At 42.0% G+C, this 14,588-nt stretch overlaps 1 protein-coding gene across 1 annotated transcript in view; it reads right to left on the bottom strand.

Moving 5' to 3' along the window:
- The window catches only part of HEXA (hexosaminidase subunit alpha), a 294,421-nt gene that overhangs the window by 196,998 nt on the left and 82,835 nt on the right, over positions 1–14,588 (bottom strand). The window contains exon 8 of the mRNA XM_069624622.1: positions 378–558. Coding sequence (XP_069480723.1) covers positions 378–558 — 181 coding nt within the window. The remainder of the gene's footprint in view (positions 1–377; positions 559–14,588) is intronic.

Raw genomic sequence — 14,588 nt, 5'->3', positions numbered from 1 at the left:
TCTTTATCTGGTGCTGTAGGTGAAGGCTCTGGCCATATACATGCTACACCTACTGGTACTTAGGACAACCTTTCTTTCTCAGCCCAGACTATATATGTGTTAAGAGTTTAGGGATGTTTAGGGGTGGGGGGCAGGAAGAGGTGCATGGGTTAGGAGGGGAGGGGGAACATAATAGGAAAAAAGGGAAGTCGACCAAATATAAATCTTTGAACCACGTGGAGCCTAGAAATGCTTATATGTTTGCTTACTATCTACTTGTATTCTTCTGCTTTCTCCAAGCAACAAGAGGCCCCACTCATCCCTCATTTATACTGCCCACTCATCCCTCATTTCTACTGCCCTCAGTTGACATATCAAATTAAAGAAACAGCACATACCAACAGCAGAAATCCACCTCGTCTCCTCCAAGATGCATGTAATTGTCTGGGAAGACAATGCTAATCTCCTTAAAGAATTTGGCCATGAAATGATATGTGGAGTTCAAGGTGGGATCAACAGGACCATACTTCCCAGTGGGCTTTGCTCCATTGTAGCAAGCAGTCAGCAGGCCAGCAACTCCTGAAATTATTTAACGCATCAAATTAAAGGTTGCAGGAATGGAAAATGTCACAAAGCAAGAGTAAGCACAGCGAGGAGAATCAGAAAGGTATGTAAAGAAGTAGCAAAATTAGATATGGGGAACAAGAGACCGTGAACAAGTTAAAATGTGAGGACTTCATTTCCATACAAAATGAAACACTACCATCAAATTGCCCTTTTACAACGTCACACAGCGAAACAGACACAAGCCACAGTAATGAGAATGCCACATATACAAATAAAGTGATTTGGAAAGTATCGCATGTCAAGTGGTTCTACAACGACTAACAAGTCACTCAATAACTTTTATGTAGTACTCCATGCCAGATCACACAACTTCTAAGTGTGTTAACAAAAGTTGTAATTACAACGTTAAATGGTACTATGTTTTTAACCTTTGAAGGATGGAGGTAGAAGCCGGCTCTTCTATGATCCAGTCCTTTGACTATGGCTTACACACATGTGCCCAAGAGCGCTTAACTCAGAGGTAGCTTAACGGATAAGGTCTATTGGAAGAGGGGGGTGCCACACCCTTGAACAATCTATCACTGAACATCAAGACTGAAAAGAACCATGTGCAATTAGAAACCATTTTTTAAAAATCAGCAATTCTTGACCATCGGCTCAACAAAAGACAGCAAAAAAAAAGACGATCGTATGTGAATGGATAGAGACAATATTTGTTGAAAATCACTAGATAAATATTTGAGAGTAATTTATTCAACAAATATGTAAAAGACCAAATTGAAGAGTACACTCCGTCATGAGAAATAGAATGCCAATAAACATTGGAGAAAATACAACATTAAGAATACATGTATACAAAATTCATACTACCATTCCCTAGCCGTACATAATCCACACAACAAACACATCTCAAACTAACCATACATGATACACAAAGTGCAAGCACGCAAGTGATATAAAGCAATGTAGTGCATATCGACATTGCCTGCTCCGGTCCAGCTTTTGTTCCAAACATGGTCTCTATTCATACAATAGGATCTCTTTTTTTTGCTGTCTACTGTTTTTTCTAATTTTAATTTTGGATTTTTTATAGAATCATCTAGAGTTTACCACGAGATGGTGCAATAAAGATAAATATAGAAAAACGTTTTGTTGTAGTCTAACCATGTTTAGATTATATGTTATTTTCAAATCCTGAGGAAGACGGACATCAGTTTGGGTGGAACTAGATGAGAATTCCGTTGAAACTAGTAAAAAAGGGAAATTCACAAATCAAATACAGAAGAGTCTGGTCATGTAGATACTTTTCTTGAATACCTTTCGTTGACTTACACTTGAAATGAGTTGCAGTTGTGACAAAGAATGGAATAGATTTTCAGTTTATAGTTGCTATATATTGACAAGAATATAGTCGATATGGTGCATTTTTTCATATGCGTATTTGCACATTATAACATAAGTATGCATGTTGTATTTTTATATGTATTAAAAGGTGTTTATAGAAATATGAATTGTTTAGAAGAAATTTAGAAGGAATTTTAATTTATTTTTTGAAATTTTAAATGCACATCCTAAAATAAAAAACACAGGTTTTATAATGAATTAACAGCTTTCACTGACCATCGCATTTTTTCATTACTGTCTTGAGTCCTGAACATGAAATAGTTGGAAGAAATTATAGTTCTGTGAAGCATCACCCTTTGTGTTTACTCTACCGTGCAGGTGAGCCACTCCTAATACCTCCAAATGGCAGCTGTGCAACACAAGGTCATTGCAGGACCTTGCAAGCACCCTCTGCATTTACCTGACATACCATACATAGACTCCCCCCTCCTTTACTCTTATGACTATATTCATCACAGCTCTCCTCTATGCCCCCAAAAACTGGATTTTGTTAGCTAGCTGCACTGGCTAGTAGGACCTTCCATTTATTTGCTGTTAATTGTTCCCCTAATACATTCACTCTGTTGCTTTATATCTCACCAATGCTTAATTTATGTCACAGCCTTGTGTTATATTTTTCTGGCACTGCACTTGGCCCTGGTTAACTTGCACTTACACTCATCTAAATGCACCAATAACTAAATTACCTTTTGTCTTTTTGTGAACCCTTGTCCCAACAACCCTTTCCTCTTGCAAGTGCCAGAAAGCAATCTGAATTTGAGCGGAGGGGGTGCTCCTTCTAAATCTACAATAAATAAATCACTAAATGCTGCTTGCTCGTCCCGACTAAGGAGTTGGTCAAGACTGACTTGATTGCACAATGAAGGGTTTAATGGCAGTGTGAGAAGTCCAAAATGAGACACGGACAAAGCTTATAATTGGGTCATAAACACTTATTAAATCAGTGACTTATTACACACACTTGACTTTACCTGGTATACTCTCCTGCCTGGACTTCCATACAGTCTTTCCTACACTTGTCTCGAGGTTTCTTTCAAACACTTGGCATTGCCTGGTGTACTCTCCTGCCAGGACCTGTATGCAGTTACTTTTCCTTTTATCCATGAAATGATGTTTGCACAATGTTGGCTTATCAAGCCTTGTTTGCCAAGGTTTGTTTCAATAATCGCTTCTTCCTCACACATTGGGTCTCTGCCCTTTTCCCAAGACAATTCACCTTTGCTTTGCTTTTTGTCCTGCAATATGGGTTTAGCATGGTTCACAAACATGTTGATCTCTTCATCTGCTTCACTTTGGTCCTCCCGCGTTACTTCCATGAACTGGCACACACTTTCAGGCAACCCGGTAACCTGCCCTTCTTCCCTTGGCTTACTGGGTTCTTTAAGTGTAACTTGAGTTTCTCCACTTCTGTTCCTTTCAGTTTGCTGGCTTGGCATATGTCCAGTTGGCCCAACCGCTGTGTTCTTCTCTACTGTGCCTAGTGCCCGCTGTCTCGCATTCTCAGGGGCCTATCTCTCGGCATTCCAGCTTCTCTTGCCGCGGTCTGGATTAGCCTCCACACTGCTTCCCACAGCATGCTTTACCTCATCGTTTGGAGCGGTGTCAGCAAAGGTCGCAGCACAACTCAGCCTCTGCAGCTCTCCCTGCATTCAGTCAGCTGTGGCGATTTCTATTTCCCAGCATGACTGAACAGCTTTCAAAGACTAGGCTGCTGTGTTGGTTTACCAGCCTTGGTCATCTTCATTGCTCCGTCCCTCTTTCTCATCTCAGTCGTTACCATGCTGTTCCTTGTGTGATTTCTGAAGCAGCAGATATTGAAACTCATTGGAAGTGATCACCACTACACCTTGCCTCTTCCTCACCTCAATTGTTGACACACTGTTCCTTGTGTGCAACTGGGGAATACTTTAAGTAGACCTAGCAAGTGGTTGAAGAAGAGCATGTTACAACATGCCATCAGGGCATGAGGAACGGAGGGAACATCCCTAAAAGGGAAGGGGGGTATGTGACTTTCTCAATTGATGTGTCATCTACCTGAAGGTCGCCTCCCCGCATGTGGTTCTCCCTCATATAGCTGCCCTTGGGGTCAGGTAGTGGCTGCCTTCCCTGTCCACATGGGGAGAAGCTACCGCCGGGAAAGGAGTGATGACTTTCGGATTCATCACAGCAGGCAGATAAAGGTACCTAGTTAGAAGTGGAATTAACGTCAATACTACTTCCCTGAGGATTATGTAATATGTCGACAGAAAAAGAAAAGGGCAAGGAAGTGGGTTTACTTTTAGCAAGTAGAGGTTAAACTCTGAACCAGGGCCATTTGGTCACCCATCTAGCTAGGAGAGTAAATTGTGTATTCTGACTATAAAACTGATTTTCCAGTCCTCAGACCTGTAAAGGAAGGTGGGTGGACACACAAAATTCATGTCAAGAGGACCAAAGGAGCAACATACTACATTTCGTCAGGAAGCATATAAAACACTGGATTAAATAAGCAATACTTAGATTAGTTTAGAGCTAATCACCCCCTTATCCTGGTACAAACTAATATAAGGAAGCATTTGAACAAAATGTGTATGTTTTATGGGCCGGAGTAAGGACACCAGAAAAACAAAACATTATATATGAAAACAGGACAGTCCCCTTGTGGTTGAATATAGAGAATCGAACATAAAACTTATAATTCACTAACCCCACCAGCAGGTGTAATGTATAGCAGAAAAATAGGCTTTGCTCCTGTGGAAGGGGTCTTTATTAAATGCAAACATGGCTATGGACTCAGTGGGCTAATTTAAGAACATTACTGTCTAGCGGTTTTAGTCTAGGGTGTTGCTCTTTGGAGTCCATGCGTAGATAGCGATGACCTTAGCATGAAGATGTACTATTACATCTTTCCACGTCCTTGCCTGCTGCAAAAACCTGAAAAAGCTCTGCAAGTCATTGTGTGCATCAGAGACGCAGGCGGTAACGCGTACAGTATTGATCATTATTAGATTAGAGGTTATACATAGCTTGTGTTAAGAAATGTATCAAGGCAATGGTGTTCATTATTAGGCTCTAACCAGACTGTGCAGACAGAGTTATGTTATGACGTTCTGTACGAGACTTAGTCCAGAACTGACAGATTAAGCTCTTGCTTAAAGTGTTTCTTAGACGTCCACCTAAAAGGTATGTAATCCCACTAGATGTAAATATCTGAGGGAGGCATGGTTATTTGAAACACGGAGGGGGATTTTGATAGTTTATCGGAACAATAAACATGGTTTCATGTTTTCTCATTGATTCTTAACCTTTTTATCCGTTACAAGGTGTGATGAGCTAACCAGCACTGAGTTTAACAGATTGTGAAATTCCAGCTTCCAAGACATATATTGGTTAAAGTAGGACTTAAGGAGGGTTGTACCTTGGCTCCAAACCTCTTCAATGCAAATTTAAGTGATATTGAAGAGATTTGGTATGATCATGGTTTGATACCTGTGAGGCTGGGCCATCTTGACATTCATTGGCTGGCTTTTGCTGATGATAATGTCATCTTTGGCAGAACGGTGCAAAGCATCCAACGCAAGCTTCATATTTTTCATGAGTATGCCATGTCTAACAATTTGGTGGTAAATGGTGTTAAGTCCAAGGTAGTTGTGTTCTCTAGTGGTAAGAAGTCTGGTTAAGCGGTGGTCACTGGTCTACAGGAGAGGGTGGCCACAATTCGCTATCTGGGGTATAATTTGACCTATGCATCCTCAGTTAAGATGTGGAAAGATTAGTCAAAGGCCAAACTAATCCCTTTGAGGTCTCACATGAAGCGCATAGTTTGGAGAGTGTGTGGCTTCTCACTTCTACCAGCACTCAAATATTACCTGGGGAAGGTAGAACCTGGCTTGGTGTATTGGCTTGATATGGCGTCTGTCGATGTGCAGCCTGTTCTCGATACCCTGCAAGGGCTTTTGTGGAAGAATGCATTGGGCCAATGTGTTTTGGATTTGCATGAGGGAACTATTTGAACAAATTGGTTCATCAGATATGGAACTTAAGTTGAATCCAGATAAAGTGAAATTTAAACTATTCCAGGATGACTGGAGTCTGACTATCGAGGCCCTGTCTAGCTATTCACTTTATAAAGAATACGCCAAGTTGCCTAAAAAAGGTGTGGGGGGGGTCTACCTATATATTAGAAGTGTTTTCATTGTCATAGGACCAGACAGATCTTCTTACACTTCAAGCTCAATCATGTCCACAGTAGAGAGAGAACTAGACACTGGACTATGCCCACTCATGGTGTGGGGTCCCTACTATATTGTTGTTTCTTTAAGTGTAAAGAGGTCACTGAAACTCTATTGGATATTGGATTGCGAAGCTCCAAGTATAATTAGACTGACTACTTTTACTAAGGAAAATGAGAGCTTTTCATCTGATTATGCGAGAGAATTATTTTGTTCTAGACCAGGGATCCCCAACGTGTAGCTCGGGAGCAACATGTTGCTCACGGCACCCTAAATTGTTGCTCGCCAGTTGCCCTGGGCCATGGTGTGAAGGCCTAGAAGGGGGTGCTGAATGGATGAGACCTCAGTAGCACTGTAGTCAGGACAGAGTCCTGGACTGTGCAAGAATGTTGGCCAATGAGCCGCTGTGTTTCCAGCTGGATTATTTTTATACATGCAAGATTTGTTTGGTGCCACCATGTACATACTTCTTCAGTAAATGTCCTTACTTGTTATGGTAGTGTCATTGCTAAAACCCTGTCATCTCCAGTTACTTTGCCCATCTGACAAATGTATTAATTAGTACAATATTTGAACCATGTTTGCGTCATGGAGAAAATTGGCATTTTCTGTTCTTTCATACAACTAGTATGAGCATAATGGACAAGGAGATGGTATGCATACCCAACTTTCCTTTATTAAATAATGTGCATGCACACTTTCTGTACAAGTGATGTTTGTGTTTGATCCCACCATGCATATTTATCGACAATATTCATTTTGGTGTCTCCTGTATTTATTAGTACATAGTGTCCTAGCGGAAAAATGGTCTTTGTTTGATAACCTGCCCATCTAGCACATGGTTAATGGGCAGATACGGTAAATGCATGCCACATTTTTCATAATTAATTTGCTCTGTATTCCAATCCAATTAATTGATTGTTAATAGGTTTAAACTAACAAGTCAATTAATTGATTCAAATACTCAGTTAACAGCACAACACCCCTCTATGAAGTGGTCATCAAATGCTCAAAGGTTTGACCAATGTTTGCCACTAAGTCGTGTGTAAAATCCCTTTTGGGCAGAGTAAATAGGCTCCAAATAATTGAGAAAGGTATTATTTTTATTCCTAAACACTTTTTCACCAATGCAACAGCCTTCTGGAGCTTTAATACACACCATTTGCCATAACATTCCCAAATAATTCTCAGGAGGTAACCTCCAAAGGCCCAATGAAGTGATCTTTAAAGGCTACCATGTAATGACCTGAAGTACTAATTCATATTTATATTTCTTCATTAAGTCAGCAACATTTAAAAACGTTTCATATTTTTCATACAATTCACACAGAACAAGCCCAAAATATAAAAGCAACTTTGATTGTGTTAAACTTGCTATATATACAAGTCTGAACATTACAATTAATTATATATAGCATAGCTCCCATGCATTCCACGCGCATGCAAAACAGAGAAACAACAGCAAATGAACAGAAAATGAACCAAATCTTTGACTTCTATTTTGCAAGCGCACTTTGTGCTTCCTCCTGCACACTTTCTTAATTTATTGAGGAGTGGGTACATTTAAACGTACCATTACCACCAGCCTCCTGCATTCTGGGAATCTTATTTGACAGATTTCTCCTTGCCATTTTATATGTGTATGTAAGTCTGTATAAAAGGCTAAAGTGGGCAGCCTGTGTATATTTTGGACATCTCACTTTTTTTCCATCGGAAACGCTCTTGCTTTTGGAGCTATTTTGAGGTGGCTTAATGCACCATATGTAGTTACATTGCATCCCTATTCAAATGGACAGTGACTTAGAACCGCCCATAACCACAAGTATTTCTCTTCACCAGGGGAGGCTACAATCGCATTTGCACTGAAATTCACTTTATGATTAGCAGAAAATCCCAGATGTGCTTTTAAAAAATAAGGAACATTCTTAACTGGCCTGACAATCAAATTGAACACCCCCAATTCGTCTCACAAGGGGCTAGCAGGTGTATCTGCAGGGAGACCTGCTATTTGGCCCAGGAATTTATTTTGCAACCCCTCCAAGAAATTACAGTTCTAACCACCCTATATTTTGCGGCCTTAAAATCATGGAGCAGACCTTTGTCTTATATACCTCCAACTTCTCCAATCAGAATGCTGCAAACCTGAAATAACAACGTAAAAAGCCATTTAATCATTAATGATGCCTTTTCAGCTATCATATTAAAATTGCTGACGCAAGCACTGCTCTTTCAGAAGAGTAGGCTCAGATAAAAATGAGACTGCCCTTCATCCCTACATTCATTTAAAAACTATCTACAAGGTTTCACCCTTTGCCTGAACACCATCATTTTTATTTTTATTATATGTAATTTCAAACTGTAATTTCCAAAATAGTAACTTGTGTTTAGCAGGCCCTGTTGGAGACCTGCTGGGGGGCAAGGCCAAATTAGTTGTGCCTTCTGCATAAGGGTGCATGCTATAAAATGAACCCTTCAGGTGGAGGGTGGATTAACTTTCCTAAGAGAAGTACTAGAATCAACATCCAAAAGGAATACATTGGGACCAACTGACATCCCTGCTTGTCACCTTTATTTGTGTTGGAAAACACTGTATAATTCCACAATCTTGTATTGTGGACAGATGGTGAGATGTCTGCGTATCACGTTGGATAAGACTTAAAAAACCATTAGTGACCTGTAAGAATGTAGAAGTAGGACTCGGACACAGTGGGCTCATGTTGATTGACATATACTTTTATTGAAAGGAAAAGGGTGGGGGACTGGGGAAACTCCTGCCTTTCCCTAAAGCTAAGAGGGGTTTCCCATCCTTAACCAAAACTAAGGAAACTGCCAGTATGTCTTGTCTAAAGTAAATAGTCCACTGTCTGTCACAAGTCCGAAGCCTATTTCCATCCCTCACGCTACTTACTAACCTATAAAAAACAAAATGTCTTCTTAATTCAGAAGAATAGGTTGTAGATCCAAATAACAGGTTCCAAACCCAAAGTTCTTAAATGTGAAACAAAGTTCCATAAAGTTCTTACACATTTCTCTGTTGCACAAACTTTGTAGCAACCTGGGCAACAACTGCCTTGTCCTGGTTCCTTCTCTTGGCAACTCTCTATTTATTGGACCACAGCCAGGGGCAATGACTCCTTTGCCCTGGTTCCTTCTCTTGTAGGTCCTAGATCTCTGCCTTTCTCTCTTTCTGCTTGGGCCAACTTGGTTCACTTCCCTGCCAAGTGTGGTCCTTAGTAAATTACTCTGTGGTTTCCCTTCTTCTCATGGGATTGTGCCCCAGACCTCTCTTTATGTTTGGGAACTGGGAGCCCTCTTCTCCCAAGTACCACCACGAGGAAGAGGACTTGTGTGTATCTCCTGTAGTGGGTCCCAAACCCCCCTTCTTTGCGTGAGGGTACTTGGAGCTCTCTTCTCCCATGTACCACCACAAGGAAGATGACTTGTGTGGTTCTCGTGTAGTGGGTCCCAGACACCTTCTTTGTGTGTGAGTACTTGGAGCCCTTTCCTCCCAAGTACCGCCACAAGGAAGAGGACTCCTGTTACTTTCGTTTGGTGGGTCCCAGACCCTTAAGTTTCTCTTGTTGGGGGACAGACATGGTTCACATGCCTGCCAGGTACTGTGACTTTTAAGATGCTGACTGCACCGTCTTAGTTTCCCACCAGCCAGCCTGAGTGCTCCCCTTTGTAGTGGGCTCTGGTCTGCCCAGGAACACTGCAGTGTCAATTTTTCCCAGGGCAGCGTGGTCTTTCTTCGCGCTTCCCTGTCTGCAGGAACACCGGGAGCTTCTCTCTGCCAGCTCGCCTTTCGGTCCATCCACTGTGGACTGGCCCTTGTCCTTCCAGCTCCTCTCTTGGCATCCTAGTGTGCTTCATTGCACTTTCCTGCACCGTGCTGGCTCCTGCAGCTCCTTCATGAAGGACTAGACAACTTCTTCCAGAGTCCCTCATCCTTTTCTACTATGCATTGACCAATGAGCAGCCAGCAACAACTAGACTGCTCATTGTGGGGAGAACTCTTCATGCTCTGCTCTTCCGCTTCATCCCAGTACTAAGTTGTCTAGAATGCTCATGTTGGTTATGCAGAACACTCTACATTCCTCCATGCAGCTTATTTGTCTCAATGGTTGTCAATAACATATCTTTCAACTCTTCCCCATTCTTCCTCGTCTCAGTATTTCTAATCTTGATCTCCCTTGGGTCAGTTGTGCTCTTCATAGTCCCAGTACGTATCTACGGAAGGGGTTGTTCTTTGGGTTATAGAAATGGGGGGGGAGGGGTCCTTGGGTCTGGTGATTGGAGAGTATAGTGCGTTCTCAGGGTAGGGTTGTTCCTAGTCCCAGAAGGGGTTTCCTCTCCCATGTGATTCTCTCCCTGTGCACCACCCTCAGGGGAACTATTGTACCGAGGATGTACCGCCCTGGCGACATGGGAATGGTCTCCCCATAGGGGAGAAGGGACAGCATCCACAGATTTGTCACAGACTCCAATAAAATGTAAATTCCGCCACATTATGTTTCTATCAATCAAATACCGACGGAATCCACCCTGGAGTGCTACAGACTCCATAATTGGGGACTAACGTCGCCAAACCACCACTTGGAATCTGGCAGTGATACCACTGGACCAAGTAGCAGTAACGGTACCGTTGAGATGCCACCAAACTCGTAATAAGCCCCAATGTCCAGTAAGGGAATTGGCCTATAACCTTGAGGGGCTGGTGTTCCAAGAAATACTTGTCTAAGGGGATGGCATAATGCCTGTCTTGACAACAACAATAAACATAAAACGATTTGGTATCCTTCAAAAAAGCTTCAATTTTTTTCTCAAATTCTTTTTTTTGTTTTACCGCAATTTTTTATGCCATTTTGAAACTATAAATCTGACCAGCAGTGTACACACCCCTCATTAAATCATGGTTCAGTTTTCTTTTCGAGATTCTACATTCTGCATCGAACCATGGTGCATCCCTTTCTATAACCTGGAACTCCTGAACTTGGGGGCACGGTTTGCCAATAGCTCTGTTCTGGATAGTTTCTCCTAAAGACTCAGACAAACTGACGCTTTCCTTTGTGGCCTCTAAACTGCTCAACAGTTTTAAGAGAATATGTTAATTTCTTGTGAATTAGTAATTCTTTCCAATGCCTCCTTTTCGAGCGTAGGCATCGCCAACCAGCCTCTCGGCTATCAGATATCTTCTTTGTGGTGCCTACCCTGGCCATTGGAAAATGAACTCAAGAGGATTGTGTTTACTCTTTGATCAATAAGAAATGTAACATTTCATAACATTCCTGAAGAAAAAAAACATCCACAACACAGTCATCAATGACTGTGGAACAGTATTGCCGATCTTGCATGCTTAGGAATGCACCATTTGCCATTATAGATCTCATAAAATCCTAGGCAGAATCTCATGCTCAGTTTGTGGCCATTTTTACTGTCCATACATTTGCACTAATATTTTGCTCGGGAACCTGAAACCCCTGGTAATGTTTATTTACTCCTACTCTATTTTTGAACAGCTGGACTGGTCCTATATGTCTATAAATGTACTACTGACCACTCAATTTCCTCAACATTCCTTGTAAACAACCACTTAACGTCAAATGAAGTTAAAGGCCTTGCACATTTCCTTGACTAGAATAAGACGTGGTCTAGATAACTATTAAGTACTGCAAATTAAATGTTCTATATGCAGTTTTAATTTTCTTACATTTCTAATTTGTGTTGCAAACAATTTGTCTGCCAACTGTGCGCCGATATATTGTGTCGAAAAATGGATGTTGCTCACCATTCAATTTGATATGCCAATGTTGCTCATTGCGCACAAAAGGTTGGGGACCCCTGTTCTAGACTGATGTGGGGAAGCAATATATCTGTGATTAATGCGCTTGTATGTTTTTTGAACGGTATAGATTTTAATTGTTAATTATCTGTTTTTATGTACTGTGGAACCGAAGATTGTTTTGTACCTTTTTATCTATGAACATAATTAGTTTCTATACTCGTTTCCAATTTTACTGTATGCTATGTGTAAACCAAGATTCGTTTTCTTGGTTTTTTGGTCTCTTTTTTCATGCTTTGGAAATTTGCGGAAGGTTTCCTATAAACCAATACACAATAAAAAATAAAAGAAAATATAAAAAAGAAATTCCAACTCCACTAATGAAAAGATTGCAGAAATATTCACAAAATCTATGACGGAAGGGGTCTAATAAAAATGAACGAATGATAAATATTGACAAAGAGCACAATCATCCACCACTACAGGGAAGGCCCCAGTTAAGAACTACTTTTTGGGGCCTAATAAAAAAACGAGATGCTTCAAGAGTATTTAAGCATGGACGGGTGGCAGATGCAGCTCAATAATTGAGTGTTGCTGGGAAATCTCTTCTCTGGAGGGACACGCCCATATCTTTCAATCATTAACTGCCCTATTAAATGTCAGAAAGTGTACTGTATCTGGAGGGTGAGTGAGCATTAGTTACATTTATTTTAGTTCTCTCTGAGCTCAGACATCCTGAGCTACAGCAGTCAAGAGGAGGGCGGGTGGGAGGCGGGGGTCAGAAATCAGGACCAAGTGAACAAATCAAGGAAGTGATAGCATGGTCAGGTACAACTGGGTTCCTGCGCCTTAAGCTCCAAGCAAGCAAAAGCCTAAGCACCTTTTCACTTACATTCTACCACATTCAACTACATACCCACGAACCCCCATAGCTTACATTTTGTGCAGGCTGTTTCTTCACTCTCCTATTTCTACCCAACAGATAGTTTATTTTAATTCAGCCAGACCTCGCACGCACACATTTCTGCTAATTTGGCTTAAATATGTATATATTTTGGAGGCTTGTGGAATCTGCTTAGATCCCATGCTATGCATATGCCGACTTCTAGTGGAAGCTGCAGAGTATTACAGTTGTTGTTTTTGAAACTCGAAAAAGGGACGTCGACAGGGCGTGTCAGTAATACTATCCCTAGTGCGACGTGCACTGTGCCCATGGTCCTTCACGCATCGAGGTCCTTCAGATTGTTTTTTCCACCATCGTGAGCGATCGCATTAAGCAGAGTTCAATTTTGGCTAATGCCATTTGCTTATGCAAAGTTTAAAATATGGATACTCTTTCTGTCCTTTTTCGCCCGACCCCGTGCTCTCGGACCAGTGAAGGATCAAGAGAAACGACAATACAACCATTGGACGAAATTGACTTTCGACTGAACCCCTCAGGCCTTGGAAGGCCCAACGGGCCTATGCCCTTACACTACAGAGTGGGGAGCGGTCATTATACAATGTATTTTCCCACCCCTTCCCTTTATCACCTGGCTGCCTTCCCCAGATATGGATAAGACACCCTCCACATTCTGCCCATCCTGTAATAGAAAGTTCCCATGGATCGATAAGCACAGAGTTTGTAACCTGTGTTTAAAATCGCAACCACAACGAAGGATACTGCTGAGCTTGTAAGCTCTTCCGACCCAAGACCCTTAGAGATCGCAGGACAAAATGCTGGGCCCATCACACCATGCATGTGGAGGGAGCCTCCACTGATGGCAGCAACGACACCTTTTCGGATGGCAAGGGTGCCTGGGAACAGTCATGTTCCCAAGTGCTAGCCCCCGACCCTGGGAGACAGGCCGGCGGCTCGGTTGTGGGGTCTACACCCAGCGGCAAGAGCACTCCATCTTCCCACACTAAACACACAACTCGCAGGGATGTGCCGGCTCTGCCAGACAAACGCAGAGATTCGGCGTCTAGGGGCAGATTGGTGGATTCCTTGTCCTCTGGGCAGTCCAAGTCACGGTCGCCTCATGACAGGCCCCATAAAACAAAAGACGCTTCCCATAAAACTTCTTCAAGCGAACGCTGAACGTCAGCAGACATGGCGGAAGTCCTTTCAACTGCCGAAACTCATTTCGTCAAAATCGGAAGGAAGTCTAAAGATTCAGGGTTATCAAAAAAATGTCCCAGAAACCCTTATTAGAGTTTCCAATTCTAAAAAATCTTCCTCCAAGAGCCCAAATCATACAGACACCTCCAAGAAAGACAAGACCTAAGGAAAGGTCTCAAAGGGTGGAGGACACTAACTGCCCCACAAGAGGATGAGGAGGATGTCCCACAAGGGGGGAGGGTCAATTAAGTGAGGGCCTGCATAATAAAGACCTACATACACCCCAAACACCTGCTGGTCCTTACCCTGGGGTCATCCCCAGCTCAGCCAAATGGGCAGCAGAAGACATAGATAGAGTGATGTCTAGAATGTCTTTCTTTGCAGATTTCTTTGAAAAGAACCCCAATGCCTTAGAAAGTTTACAAAATACACATCCAACTGATCAGGCCTCAAGCTCTCAGCCCAGGACTTCCACTACTCAACCCCAATCTTTATCTCAGTCTCCAGCAAAGAGGTCTTGCACTGCAGACCTTTATGACATGCA

Source organism: Ambystoma mexicanum, chromosome 11 (assembly GCF_040938575.1).
Source record: "Ambystoma mexicanum isolate Mex_15411 chromosome 11, UKY_AmexF1_1, whole genome shotgun sequence".
Taxonomy (NCBI): Eukaryota; Metazoa; Chordata; class Amphibia; order Caudata; family Ambystomatidae; genus Ambystoma; species Ambystoma mexicanum.
This window is presented reverse-complemented; position numbering and strand designations above follow the sequence as displayed.